Consider the following 15,661-nt stretch of genomic DNA (forward strand, 5'->3'; position numbering starts at 1 on the left):
TGCCATGAAACTCTGAAAATGCAGTGTAATCAATATCTAAATTGTATGATATTCTTCCCCTTTAAGGACTTTGAAAGTTACCCAACAGTTTAAAGAAAAACTGAAGATTTCTCATACTACCTGAAAAACCCATTCCAGTTATTTGTTCCTGTAAGACAGATGAGTTCCCTATCCTGAATTGACTCCAGAGAACTGACATTATTTTACATGGACGTAAGTTCAGACATACCAAATGTCACATTCTAAATTTCATAAAAATTAAAGCTGACAAGATCAGTCATACACTCTTTACGCAGGAACAGAGATGGATTGTTCCTCTATACACATCTAGAATGTTTGAAAATGACCCCTAAGCTACAATCAATAAACCAGCTATTTTTTGTTCCTGTCCTCACTGTATGTTTGTGTTGTACAAGGTAACTTCAGGTAGTGTAGTGAATACAAACTCAGTTATGGGTGAAATTAATTATCCCAGTACCTACAAGACACATAATGCAGAACTCAATCTGTGGGAGCTTGGTCCCAGAAGAGCACCTTGAACTCTGTGCGCATTCAGCTTCCTTATAACATGAGCTGGAAACTATTGTGGTGCAGAAAACAGAGTACATACACTAAACAGAACATGTTTAGCACATTTAGAGTGCTTGGGGTAATGGGGAGTGCCAAATCCTTGTTCTGCAAAGACCATCCACATCATTCAAGGCAGCAGATCCCTACACCATCCATGGCTGAAGAGCACTGACACTTGTCCTGCCACAGCAGCTGGCTATAGTTCATTATTTTTATCTAGACACTTTGGCTGCCACAAGAGGAGCACTCATATTTTAGAATGGTTGCAAGTCTTGTCCAGAAGGAAGGAAATAGATCACGGAACCACAGAATAAGTTGAGTTGGCAGGGACCCACAAGGATCATCAAGTCCAACTCTTGGCCCTGCCCCAGCACCATCCCCAAGAGTCACACCATGTGTCTGAGAATCTTGTCCAAGTCATCCTCAGGTTGATGCACTGACACTGTTTTTATCATCACTCTAAGTTCAGAATGCCAACTACACCTTCTCCTACCTCATGTCAGCAGAGCCTCACTGCACACTACACTCACAAAACATTGGAAAGGCTTGTGTGACCAGAAATACAGAGCATGTGAGGGACAGAGGCTCCACAGCCTACCGGTTATGGCACTCTGAGGCGATTTTGACTGTCTTAGGAGAGAACCATAAACCTTCTAATTTCTGGGCGACTGTTCTGGCTGTTTTATTTTCACAGTAAAACACCAGCAACCTCTTTACTATCTCATCTGCTGGAAACATCTTAAAAGACAACCAGAACATTGTGTTAAGGCCTATTTCTGCAACTAAGTGACAATAACCTGCATTGAGTAGAGCAAGCCTAAATAAAATACACAAATTTGTACATACCCAGCACCTGGAATTACATGAGGAAAAAAAGGGAACTGCCTTTTACATTTAGGCATTCCTAAAATCAGGCAAAATTTGCATAAAAGTGATTTTTTTTTCAATTGATGTGTTGGTCTTTAATGTCTAGTACTGGCTTAAAACCTCAGTAGAGGCATACAACGTCCTCTCTACTGAGCCCATAAAGTTGTTATTACAACTCTGAAGAGATTTCTCCAGATGACAATTAGACTGCAGAGCAGGAAAAAGGATTTGGTTAATAACTTTTCATTTTGTTCATTACAGCCACTTCCACAGAAGTCAATTGCGATGTTAAAATTAGAACTGCAGTTTTATATATGGTGATTCAACACAGTGAGCAGTTGCAGTATGATGAAAGACAGACATGGCTTCAGACATACCTGGCAAACACATACTCCGGGAACATCAGTGCTTTTTCAGAGTAATGGAGTACAAAGTCAGGCTCTTAAGCTCACTGTACAGCACACAGGGAGAGTAAAATGCCTCAGGATGTGATTCAAGCACATCAGGCATGCTAGGCATGGGGGTGCTTAGAGCTAGAGCAATGAGCCATTCCAAGTCGAGGAGTGCATTTGAAATCCCACCCTCTGCAGGGCTTAAGCAGCAGATTTCATAACTCCATGCTCTTGGGACTTAGTCATGATCTGAAAATGTGTACATTTCATTCTTTTACACTCGTCCATGTTCAGCTAAATTTGAAAGGTAGGTATGCATATTATTGCATATAAATGTTGTTCAGAGCACCCAAAGATAAGTGGAAATCCATCCATTCTCTTCAGTGACCCGGGTACTCACACAGAACTTGTCTTTGTATCACCAAAGAAGAAGCTGAGACAGTACCACTTCCAATCCCTTGAAATTAATTTCACGAGTGTAAGCACTGAGCCATGACCATCCGAGACAGTTCACAGTACCTTTGATATTTTCTGGCAAGACAGAATTGCCTTCCTCAAAGGCCAAAAGCAAAGGAGGTTCAAACCCAGAAATTCTAACATTGGCCACAATAATTTTGATGACAATTCAGAAAAGTGACATTTGTTTTGATCCTTCTTCTGTTTTGTTTTGTTTTTCATAATAACTGTAGAAATTGCAGTCAAAACTCCTGGCAAACTCACAACTAGTATCACCTGGGATGGAACCCCTCCTGACAGAACCCAGCATGGCATGGTGGTGGTTGACTACCAAGAAGAGATGCAGAATGAGAGACATTTATACTCTGAAGCAGTGAGGGATCAAGGGCAAAGTCTGATGGTAAGATTATGAGATACTGGGCCTCGAGGTGTCCCCATATAGTGGGGTTACAAAAACTCATTTCATACACGGACACATCTGACGCTCTATAGAATTCAAATGATGCACATTTCATTATTCATCTAGGGAGCTGAGGCAATAATATTACCCTTGCTTTCTGAAAGTATACCTCTTATAAATGAAGCTTTTGGGGAAAACATTCAGGTAGGATTTATGTAGTCCCTGGATAGGTAGCTAAGACTTCCAAAGTACCACTCTCAATCACTTATTCTCAGTAAACATCAGTTCTAAGATTTACTGCACAGCTACCTCTTCCCTTTACAACTATGCTAAGAATGTCATATTCTGTATGAATTAATTTGTGACTGGAGGAAAAAGATGTCTTTCCAAGGTGATTGTAATACTGTAATTATCTGCCTGTAAAACAGTAGAGTATTGGGCAACAACTTTTGAGGTTTCATTTTCCTTGTTCACATAGCCATTTAGACCATTGAACTAACTATGAGACTCCTCTCCGTTGGTTCATTTGCATTAATAAACGTGGACTTCTGGACATAAAAATAAACGCCTGCTGTTCAAACGAGCAGTGTGCAAGCCATGACTAATTGGCGAAGTGCTGCCTTTAAGCCCTCCTAGCAATGCTTGTGGCAATGCGAAATAGAAAAATAAGAATGAGGCTAACAGAAAGCAAAAGATAGAATTATTTGTAGAGAGATTATTACTCAGTTTTGTTGTCTTCTGTTTTAATGCTTTAATTAAAAACAAAACAAACCCAGCAACTTACCTACATGCCTTTTCTTAAAGCAACATTAAGTTGCAGAATTCTAGATCTCTTACTGTGATCTAACAATTGGACAGTGAATAGGAGACAAGAAAGCCAGTGCAAGTACATTTGTTTTGAGGAAGATTTGTGTTCTAATTGAAGATTTGCCCCCTGCCACTTTGAGTACAGTCTACATATAAGAGGACTGTAAGATTATTCTGGTTGCCAAAACTAGCTTGACATCTCAATCAATAAAGGTGAGTAGTCAGGCAGTGAAACTCAGGGCCCCACAGTTACATCATTATGCCCTTTGCTCTAACAAAGGAAAAAGATAAGAAACCATTGTCTGCATTTTCTCACTTCCTCCCAAGCTAAAACCGGCAAAAAGACAGGATTTTATCACACTGTCATACAGACTTTCAAAAGCAAGGACAAAATCACATTGGTGACCAGAGTTTTCACAGTGACAACTCAAAGAACTCATAATCAACATTAATGTTAATTTCATTAAGCATTTGCACATTTTGCAACTTTACTGAATTTTAAAAATAGCTAAGACATGAAAATTTGAAGAGACAGAATGGAATTTGCTAGGTTAAAATTACTTCTTAAACTTCTGTCCCTATAGAAATATTTCTTCCAGGCTGGTCTGATTACAGTCCCTCCTAATCTGTAGATCTGGATTCCTCCATCAAGATCCACAAATAACATACAGTATTTTTCTATAAAAGTAAATTCTTTGTTGTGGCCCTTCCTTCACTTTCAGATTTGCATATCAGATTATTTTTTAACTTCTCACAAGCAAGCAGAAAAAAAGAAAATAGGTAAAGGGCAAAATAACTGTAGAGCAGAAAATGACAGGAAAATTTCAGAGCAGGCTGCTTATGAAGCACCCACTTTCACATGTCAGCTATAATTCTGAATGAGAATGATTCCTGATGCCATGTAAGAGAATGCAACTACATTTGTCTGAAATATGCCAGTGCCCACCAGCAATAGACTGAGCCATAAAAGAGACTGAGGACAGTTTTAGGTAATTCTAAATAGATATGTGTGTGTTTATGCATACACAGGTAGGTATACCACCTCATTATTTAATTTTCATATTGTCAGTAAGTGCTAAACATAATACTGAGCATCTCTATTGCTGGCTCAGTCACTCTGTTTTTCTCAGTAGCATTCTGAGCCTTGAAAAAAGAAGCAGCTAAAATTTGCTTACCAAACAAATTTTTGAAGAGATTGTTTAAATTAAATGAGAGACACAAGGAACATGATCACTTTTGCAGAAGTATGTCTTTATAGCAAAAAGCCCCATTATTAGCAAGGATGCGTTTGCCACTTTCCCAGAAACGATCTTTTACTTGCAGCTACAGACACTCCCAAACAGATTAGCAGATCCAATTTGTGAGTTTGTTTGGAATGACAGAACGGTTTTGTTTGGAACAGACATTAAGGATCACCTAGTTCCAAACCCACTTTCATGAACAGGGACACCTTCTACTAGACCAGGCTGTTCAGAGCCCCCCTCCAACCTGGCCCTGAACACTTCCAGGTATGGGGCATCCACAGGTTCTCTGGGCAACCTGCTCCAGTATCTCACCATCTTCACAGTAAATTTATTCCTAATAATCAACCTAAATCTATCCTCTTTCGGTCTAAAGTTGTTATCCCTTGTCTTATCTCTCCATGCTCCTCTTAAAAGCCCCTCTGCCCTCTCAGTAACTTCCTTTTAGGTACTGGAAGGCTCTTATAACACCCTGGAGCCATCCATTCTCCAGGCTGAACAACCCCAGTTGCTCTCTCAGTCTTTAATCACAGGAGAGATGCTCCAGACCCTGACCATCTTCATGCTCTCCACTGGAAAAATATAGAAAAGCATCCAGCCTTTGATCAGCAATTGTAGACTATTTCAGATAGAAACTGTCATCACTCTTCTACAAGCTTTTCAAAAGGGCTGTGATGAAGAACTTTCTTGCCTTTTTTTTAATAGAACAAATTAACTCTTGATTTATGTCAGGAAGACAAGGCTTAAAATGAATACAAAACTGTATCTCCCAAGTGCTTCACACAGTATTTTAGACTGCTGGAGACCTGCCACTCCCCAGTCACATGCATACTTACTCCCTTATCTGAATATTGAAGGACTTAAACAAACCTTCCAGAAGCTGTGCCGCTAATCTTTTTACTTTCAGAAAGCAAACTGACATAATGAATGATAACAATAACAATATCCACATCCTGATATACACTGTGCCCTCACAGTAGCTCAATTATAAATAATTACAGATCTTTCCTAGTTCTGTGTTGCATCATAACACAAGCAAAGCTCATAGTGGTTATATTGCTAATCCTGCTGCAGTTTATTAATCAGATTGTGACGGGCTGTCTACTGGGTAACAAAGTCTAATGGACTTCTGCAAGGGAAGGGAGGATGGGGACTACACTTCACTGGAGAAACACCTGCCTTTATTTGAGAATTAGGAGAAAAAGGTGTTATGGCTTAACACAGAGTTCAGAAATTTACACATCTCCTAACAATGAATGAAATCAAGGCAAAACAAGAAATCAAAATAAATCTGGATTTGCAACTACAGTTTGGAATTAAAATCCAGAGGGCCAAGAAGAGATTCTGAAAGACTGGAGAGATGCAACTGCTGAACTTTTTTCTAGTGCAAAAACAAGTTTAGACTGAGTTACTTAAGTTATCTATGGCTGTAAGTTTTAAATGTGATGAGAAGGAAAGGGAAATGACATCACAAGTCAAAGCTTAAGAGCTGTGCAATACATTCCTCTTCTCAGTGTGATCCCAGGGCCAAGCAAAGCTTATTCCAACTACAAATTGTTTCAGTCACAATTTTGTATGCAAGCTGTTTTTCCAACAGAGTCTAGAGGTTCTTAAGCTATGCTGATCATTTCTATTGTCTCTGACACCGAGAGTCTAGTTTTTCTCTGTGTGATAACTAAGGCTAAAGGAAATAAAAGTGCTTCCAAATCACTTCATGTTGAATTAAAACATAACTAACTCTTGTTCAATTGGTCTTATTTTCCTCCAGTTGTTTCAAAACTTGACTGATGCCTGGAGAAAGCACTTAGTAAGACCTGCAAGTCCCCAGAAACTGTTCTAGGTGCATTGAGTACTGAGAATGCCAAAAATTAAAACAGATATAACCCATAAAGGTTTTAATCCTAGATGAATCACATACCAAGAACACCACAGTGGATTTTAGAATCATGTCCTTAGAATAGCTTCTATTATGTGAGAATTTGTACCTTAACATTTGCTTTTCTATAAACATATCACCATTGAATTACTTCTTTAATGTTGCACAATTAAACTTTTTCTGTTTTCAAAGGTCAATAAATATTTTATTTAAATTTCAACATTTCATGACAATGAGTATTCTTTTTCCAATTTCTTGATGCATTAGTTTGTTCTTCAATTTATGCCCAGGAGCTGTTGATGCTAAATTTGTATGAATTAGGTTATTCCTCAAAATTATGAAGCAATTAAGTAACTGCTGCCAAACAGCATTCAGGGAAAAGCAGGTTAATTTACCACATGAAAATGCTTTCCTTGTTCTGTAATAGAACAATGACATGAAGAAAAATATTCAAATGAGAGAGAATGAAATGAAGAAGTGAATTCAAGGCTGTGGGAGCCACAACACGAAGGAACGAAATTCATCATATCAATTTTGCCTTGACTTAGATGTCAAGCTGTATTTGTTAGTTGTTAGTTATTATTAGTTGTTGTGTTTGCCTTCTTACTGTGGACAGGTTTGTGTGCTTCCAAGAATGGCAGAGAGTGCCACTCCACATAAGGCCACTCAAGCCAGGCTGGTCAAAAGGCCTGGAGAGAAAACAACCCCAGGGCTTTCCAGGCAGGCTTGGAAACAGCCTGCTCATGAGAAACAGGCCAGCAAGCTGGTTCTGTAGAGCACACGCAGTGCTACTTGCTTAAGAAACAAATCACAGGAGTCACTCTAACAAGTAGCATTGTTATACCAAAATAACCAATTCCAGCTTTACAGAAATCTTAGGTGTAGTGAAAATCATCCGAAGAACAACATTTGGGGATTTGGTGGTAAAAGAAGCTTGAAACCGATTTCCAGAATATTTGAAATATTGCGATAGTCAGAGAAATACAATATTATGGTCTAAACATTTGGGAACAAATTAATGATGATTGCCAGAAATCAACCAAAAAGTAATAAAGTGATTTTCAGTAAAATAAGGTAGCTTTAAATCAATATAACCTTTAAAGTAGAAAAAAACATATACAGATGGACAGCTAATTAGCATCTGATCTCCCTGAGATCACTTTCAATGAGAGAGAAACAAGATTTGTAAAGTCAGACATAGGGGAAAATGCCAGAGGCAGCTCAAAATTCAGTGCTGCAATTGCTGAGAAACTATAAAAACGCTCCCACTAAGCAATGGGAGATTCTAGACAAGTTTTTGGGTCACAGAGTAACGAAAAAAATTGGATTAATGAATCAAAATGTGATTCTTTGGGCTGGCATAACTGTGAATAAATCAAATATTATCATTAATGGGGCATTACAGCTACATCCCCACAAATTGAATGACATTTCCCAGAAAGAGTCAAGTGAAAACACAATGCTAGAACAAAATTTAGCAGCACTTTTGTCCAGTGGGCTAGACCATAAAAAAACCCAGGCATCTGACAAGGTACTAGAAAAATGTGTCATAAAAATAATCTCAAAACTGAAAAAGAAATAGGTGTATATCACAGTCATCCTTATTCAGCATAAGGAAGATACTGAACTACAAGTGATTTTACAAAGAGACAAACCTTAAGTCTGCCTATCATATCAGGACAGGGAAGAGGAAAGGAGGAAGAGACGGAAACCAAATCTGCCCTCTACCTCCCCTCCTAAAACCCCTCCAGGAAAGGCAGCAGCAAACAGCAGCCTGAGGGAACACTAGGGGATACCTTTGTAGCAGGGAAGGAAAATCTGCGATAGCTGCAAGGTGCAATACTGAAACATTTGGGTAAGAAAGATTCTACCTGGCAAGTCTAACCTAGCTGTGGGGCTGCAAAAGCCACATGAGAAAAGATTTCAAGCCTGTTTTATAGAAAGGAACAAAATAGGAAAGAAAAAAGAACAACTGAAAAAAATTCAGCAATACAAGCAGTGAGACAATGAAAACTTACATGGAGGAAAAAAAAATGCCCAAATTCCAAAGTATACCATCATTATTTATTTTAATTATAAATTAACCTGGACATTTTAAACACCTTACCAATAACATGAATTAACATTACATTTTTTTCCAAATACAAGGCTTTGTATTTGGAAAAAAAAAAAAGTCAATGCTTATGTATTACACTGTATGTTTGGGATATTTTTAATGTATTTTATTTTTTTCCAGAGACCATTCAGATTCAGAGAGAGGGAATATCAGATTTGTTCAGAATTAAATGTTTTCCCAAGCACAAAGTATACTGCAAGGCAAAGTGACACCCTTGCCTTTTCAGTGTATGTCTGTTCCTGAGACCATCATTCATTCATTTCATATTATTGATCCAACACTAAAGAAAAGTAATTGAATGAATATGTGCAAACAACTAAGAAGAAGAAAGATAATAAAAAATGGTGGGGTTTTTTCTGCCAGAGCATGCAAATCATGTCAGAATAAATATACAGGTTCAGTCTTGAACTGCTCTGACCTAACTCTAGAAGTAAATTAAAATACCTTTATTCACGCTTTATGTAGTGAACTGAACCTTAGATATTAGATCAAAGGCAAAAACTAGACTATATATTGTAGTTTGGATGTTTTCTGCAGGACAAACAAGATGAAAAAGAACAGTAAATTATATTTAAATAAAAGTGAACACTGGATAGAAGCCAGTTTCAAATAGGTTAAGTCATAGAAATTAGTGTCATACATTTAGGCAGAAGGTGAAAGAAGAGAAAAGAAGGTCCTACTGTATCTTGCAGTGCATTTGAAATTTAGGATGTGCACTTCTTGCCTGTAAAATTTTCTGAAATTTTAGGTTTAAACATTGTGAACCAAGTTTCTGCTCTTAACAGCAAAGTGATGCAAATGTCTCCCCCGGGGAACAACTGCAATAATGCACTGGGACTCAGCATCCCTGGGAAAGACTTTTTGTCACTAAAGTAATTATTTTGCCCTAGACCAGTCTTGCCTGCTGTACTGCCACATCCATTTCTCTAAGCTGAAGGGTGAACACACAACTACTTCCAGGTCTGCTCTACCTTGTGCACATATGCATCCATGCACACACTGACACACAGCCTAATTAGCAGGTATGGCACTGATCATCTGCTTCCACTCCCCATGCATCTTCCTCTCCAGCAGCAACTGCAAATCTTCAGGAGGGTTCATCAATAATGGCAGGGCTCCTGCTGGCAACTTTTATCAGGGGGAGGATTTGCTGAACTAAAAGCTCTGTCTCACTCCAAATTCACCACAGCTTCTCTCAAATGAGGAGAAACTTCACATGAAAATCTGCCTGAAGGTCAGACCTACTGTGTTTTCTTCCTGTTCAGCTCCTGGGCATTCCTACAGAGAAGTGAGCAAAACTTCCATATGTGCTCAGCTAACTCCTGAAAGCAAGACCAGAATGTCCTCAGGTTTGCCCCTTATATAATAACACCTCAAGAGGTGCCTTTCCCTCATGCACTTTGTCTATTAAAAGCACAACACAAATACAGAAAAATCTGTAAAATCCCTCCAATCCCAGGAGAAAAAAAGTAGAGAAGCAAAGGAAAAAGAAAAAGAAGAAGAAGAAGAAAAGGAGATTACAATAGTGTATTATGGGCCAAAATGACAAAGATTCTAGTTTGTTGGTGCATCGGGTCATATTCCAGTGGGAAAACGACCTCTTCAAGAGGTACTGCCTGCATCACACAGATAGAAGTAGCTAATCTTCTTAGCCAAAGACTAGTTTAAATGCCCTTTTCATTACTCAAAATAATTAATACATGAAAATTGTGCAGTGAAGGCAAAAGTAGCACAAACTCACTGTACTGGAATAAACACAATGAAGAAGGCTAAAAAGGAAAGAAAACACCACATTCTTTAATCAAATGTTTATGTGTCCATGCTGGAGCTCCAGGTAAAAAGTGTAAGGATTTAGAAAATTCAGATATTAACAAGAAGAAATTTGATTCAGTGGGCAGTATAGAAATCTCTGTGACGACTTGCAGTACTTTTGTGTTAAACCACATCATTTTAACCTGAGCACAGCTGTGAAATTCTGTGTTAACAATATTTTTTATGAGTAACAGACACCTAATAAAGCCTGGTTTCTTACAGATACATGCGTCCCAGGCTTCTGGAAAGACACAAACACATACCTCAGCTCCTACTTCATACCCTTCCGGGTTTCACCATTCCTCTGTGTTTCCTCTATTTTTTTTCTGCTGTTTTTTTAACAATCTTTTCAATCCAGTCAATCCCCTTTCCATAAACAGCAGCTGGACATGGAGGACAACATGTGTGGCTGGCCCTAAGTTCTCTGTGCTCATGTTGCAGCCTCTTCTTCATTCATATGGATCTCTGTCCACAGAGGCTCATTTTCACAGAAATGTACAGAAGCTTACAATCTTTGGGAAATCCCTTGTTAAAACTGGGTTGCAACTGGCCAGTGGTCAGAAATTACTGGGAGGAACTGACAGTGCAATCAATTCAGCCTTTTTTCATCAGGAACCCAAAATTTCCTTGAACACCAGGAGCCTTTTCAGTTATTCAGAGATTCAGGGATCTTGAATGCCTATGGATCTCTAGGACAATAAAACAAATCTCAGTGCAGGCTCTTTAATATCCAGTAACATGAACGGAGAACCAGGAATTTTCCCTTTCCAACACCCCTTTTTAACACGGGAACTCATCCTATATTAAAATGCCCAAGAATGAGCAGTAATTCATCATGATTAGGGTACCTATAATTTTGTTAGGAAACTTTCCAACATGAAATGCTGAATCCAAAATAAGGTTCCTCAGTTTTGAATGTCATTACAATGTAATCACTGTATAGCCTGAAGGAGTTACTTGCCTACAAGCCAGCAGTTATGACTAGATTACATAAAATATGTAGAAACAGAGGATATTCTGAGGAAGCACAAACATTCATGCTTTTTTTCTGGCAGAAGCTTATTTCCAGAGTTAAATGAAATTGTGAATGAAGCAGGCTGTAAGAGAACATCAACGGCACAATGGAAGAAAAAGACAAATCTCCACAAACTGAGGAGGAGTTCCACAGATTAAGAGAGATGACCAACATGGTCAGAATCATCATGCTGATTAAATGTTTACCTTAGCAAAACAATTAGGAAAAGTGAGATATGACAATGAAAAAAAGGCAAAACAGCAATCTATGTAAAATAGATACTTTTGCCACTATAAGAAATTCACATGGAGAAAACAGCTGATGGGTATACTGAAATAGAAGAGAAAGACTTGAATAGCTAACTCTCTCCTCTGTTTTACACTAACTGGATACTAGCAGAATAAAAATACATAACTTGTCTTTTGCAAGATATTAAGAGATACCATTCATGATTCTTCTTCACTCTTTAATTGCCTTGAATACACATTGAAAGAGAATGGGGATAAGTGTAATAGGGAAGAATTTGACACGGATGTATTCCCACTACAGAACAGCCACTGCCCAGTATCATGCCTTCGTGCCTTTAAGGCCCACTCTGAAAGGCACAGGATATTACTGGCACTTTTAAACTAAAACACCAAAGGTTCAAACTGATTCCACTCCACAGCCTGGAGATGAAAGACACACATGCAGCCTCCAGCCCATATTCAGACTGTCACTCAGCAAAGGACCGCTGGCACACAGAGATTACCCACAGAGAGGCTTTACATTTGAGAGGTTAAGGAATGGGTGCCTGCATTTGCCCTACTAAGAATATCTGTTCAAAAAACATTTTTCCAAGTTGTGTCACCTAGCATACCTCAGTGAAAGTCCTTCAGGATGACGTAAGTCTTTGCAGACTGAAACAACTTACTCCTTTCACAGATATAAAATGCTCCATTAAAAATAATTAATTTTGTTACAGTAAGAGATAATTAAATCAGCTAGCAGTTGAAGGCATCTAATTGAGAACACAAATTCCCTTTCTGCTGCTGATCATAACTAAAGCAGAATTTTTCAAGATGGAGGAGGAAAAGTACCTGGTTTTTGATATGATGTGGAAATAAGACAAGTCACCTTCAGACTGAGACTTTTCTCAGCCTCTATAATGTTCCCTATTTCACATTGCTGCAGGCCGTCAGAGGCCTGATTTAACCAGTTAAGTAAAAAAGACACTACCATTATCAAAAGCATACACTAAGGAGAGTAGAGACTGAAGCTGTCTTGCAAGAATCTATTTCCTTCTCCTCCGTCATCCCTACTGTAATTGCCTGAGTAGAAAATGCAATATGAAAATTTCAAGCTCGTTTATACTCTTGGCCTTTTGTTTCATTATTTGGTTTTGGCAACTTCTTATTGTAGAGAACGGAAAAGAGGCAGAAAAGAAAAATTCATCCAAACGGAGGAAAAGCAGTCACCTAGTAACTTTGAAATCAGGTCTAAAAGGCTTTCAGAATGGTTTTGCAGTCAGCAAGCTTCATATTGTATTTGCTCAGGAAAGTATTTTTTCTTTTAGTTGCTATATGCTGTTATTCTTCTTTTGTCCCTATTTTCCCAAGACTATCCGTATCATCCAGCATTTCTCTCGCATGTAAGAGAGTCATCACTTTGCTGAACCTCATGACACCTGTGTAAATCAAATCAAATGTTCCTCCTAGGGCTAAGAGCTTTGTTTTCATGACTGCAGGCACAAGGACGGGGACAAATCTTTGGAGTCAGACATCCAAATGCAAATCCTCTATTCAATAATGCAATGTCAGGTTAGTTTTTGTCTCTACACTCTTTTTGCTCTTCCTGACTGCAACACGGAATGACTTCATCATCATCATGATTTCATAAAACAATTATGTGAGTTTGCTGTGATTCCTTGAGGTGAAGTTTCAAGTTTTGAAGGAGGACAGCCTTGTATCTTTTCAGGCTGAATATTATCGCTCCACTACTGAGAACTACAGATTTATATCTTCTCCTTCTGCTCAAGTTGTGCTTTTAATCAGAGACACTTATGACAGTGGATCCTGAGGGATGGAAGGATTTGTACTCTGTTTCCCCACTATCTTATACATTCTACATCTGCTGATTTGCAGATACACATATTGCTGTCACTATATGACATAACACTTTCACAGGCAATGCTTAGATTATTGCCATTGCTGCTATACCATTTACTAAGCTTTGCCACACTTCCCAGCCATGCTGTTCTTTGTGGTTTTTTCATCATTCAACCAATCAAGATATAAAAACCTGACATAAAGAACAGTTTCTTCCACGTGAGGATTTATCTAGTGCCCACAGGATAGTAAGCCCAAGCAGTCAAGAATACCCTGAACTGATATCATAAATAATGTTTAAGACATATTCACACCCACAGTGGTCAAACACAGAGAAATAAATGCTCTCTCTGGTAGCAATATTTCATACCATTCTATAATTGAACATATATTTGATAAATTCAGGAATTTAAAAGCTTTCTAATCACCCTTCCTCAGACTGAGCAACTTCATGAACAAATTGGTTTCCAGATTGTATTAGGCAGAACTTGACTACAAATAAAAAGATTTTTAGCACAATGAAATCCAGGTGTTTGAAACACCATACATCATACAGAAATTCCATGTGACAAATTCAAAAAAAAACCAGCGCTCTGCCTGGTGCTTCATTATAGGTCATGAACTAGGCCAATTTTGAGAGAGAGTGTTAAAGGCTAGTTTCAAGCTTTCTGTTATTTTCTCCATTCTCCCCAGAGATACACTATTATTTGGTTTCCACAGAGGAATTATTTTTTACATCTGAAAAAAAATCCCAAAGCAGAAGAAAAAAACATCTGATCTGACAAGCATTGCAAACACAGTTAACAAGCTACTTTAATTATCCTCCTAAGATTTTCCCATTTGTACTCTGATCATCATCTTCTTCACAAACTTAATTATGCCTCATTTGTTCTTGCTGCACTGTTCTCAGGGAGTATTCCAGGTGGAGAGAGGAGCCTGTTTGTAACTGTAACCTCAGGTAATTGTTATCTATTTTTTCTTTTGCTATAGAATAATTAAGAGTTTTTAAGATAGAAAAATATACAGGAGTATCTTTGGGTAATATGAATATTGAGTAAAAAGCCAGGATATTTCCACATCAGAAAAGCAAAACTCAATGGCTATGTGAGCAGCCATCCATCTGAAAATTATCACTAGTCAGATGATTGAATAAATGAAGAAAATCATGCTGTTATCATCTGCATTTTAGAGATTAGTATTAATAAATTCTGATTTCTCAGCAGAGGAAACCTTTCCACAAACTTGACCTTTGAGAAAGTCAGAAAGAAGAACAACTGGGAATAAATGTGCTTCGTGAGTTAAATACTGAGACATGAACCCAGTCACTATTTAGAATTTATGCACTTCCAGTACTTTTAAAGTGCATAGGAATTACTGTATTCTGACTGAGTAAAGACTGAGTAAATACCCTGAAGTACCATAATTTAAGGCCTGATGAGTTCTTTCTTCTAACTTTTCAGAAGTCCTAGGTTTGCCCCCCTACCATGCCTGAACTTGATTTCACCTAGGTTGCCTTCTGAGAAACATTATTTTTATTTAATTAACCTACTGAGACACATGACTGCTGCCCCAAACTCATAAGTACAATGAAACTTTTTGAGTACAATGAAATGCCAAGCCTTAAAATCTAGAACTATATATGAGTAACTAATCTCTACACATAATTTCACTGGCCTTCAAAACAAAACAAAAAATTACACAAAATGCTAAGCTTTAAAAGCATCAAACCTAAGTTTCTAATATTTTAAAAACTCCAGAGACACAAGACAGTCAGCATTAGAATATAATCCATTCCATGTCTTACCTGAACCAAATTCCACCCCTTTAGAGATTCAGCAATGATAGAAGTAACTGTTGCACATACGCCACCAAAAACCATCAGATGATTAGGTCCATATTTTATTGCATCGTAGAAGGCTTTGAGTCCTTTTGCATTGTCACACTGGAAAAAAGAAAGAGGGAGACAATATTCAGTGTCACAAATCAATTAACTAAGTAACAAACTGTTGAGCAGTTGGGTAG

General features: G+C 38.0%; 1 protein-coding gene across 1 annotated transcript in view; it reads right to left on the reverse strand.

Moving 5' to 3' along the window:
* The window catches only part of GABBR2 (gamma-aminobutyric acid type B receptor subunit 2), a 465,813-nt gene that overhangs the window by 347,117 nt on the left and 103,035 nt on the right, over positions 1 to 15,661 (reverse strand). Inside the window, exon 2 of the mRNA XM_063398360.1 lies at positions 15,444 to 15,581. Within this exon, the coding sequence (XP_063254430.1) occupies positions 15,444 to 15,581 (138 nt within the window). The remainder of the gene's footprint in view (positions 1 to 15,443; positions 15,582 to 15,661) is intronic.

This window comes from Prinia subflava, chromosome 1 (genome assembly GCF_021018805.1).
Source record: "Prinia subflava isolate CZ2003 ecotype Zambia chromosome 1, Cam_Psub_1.2, whole genome shotgun sequence".
In the NCBI taxonomy this organism is placed as follows: Eukaryota; Metazoa; Chordata; class Aves; order Passeriformes; family Cisticolidae; genus Prinia; species Prinia subflava.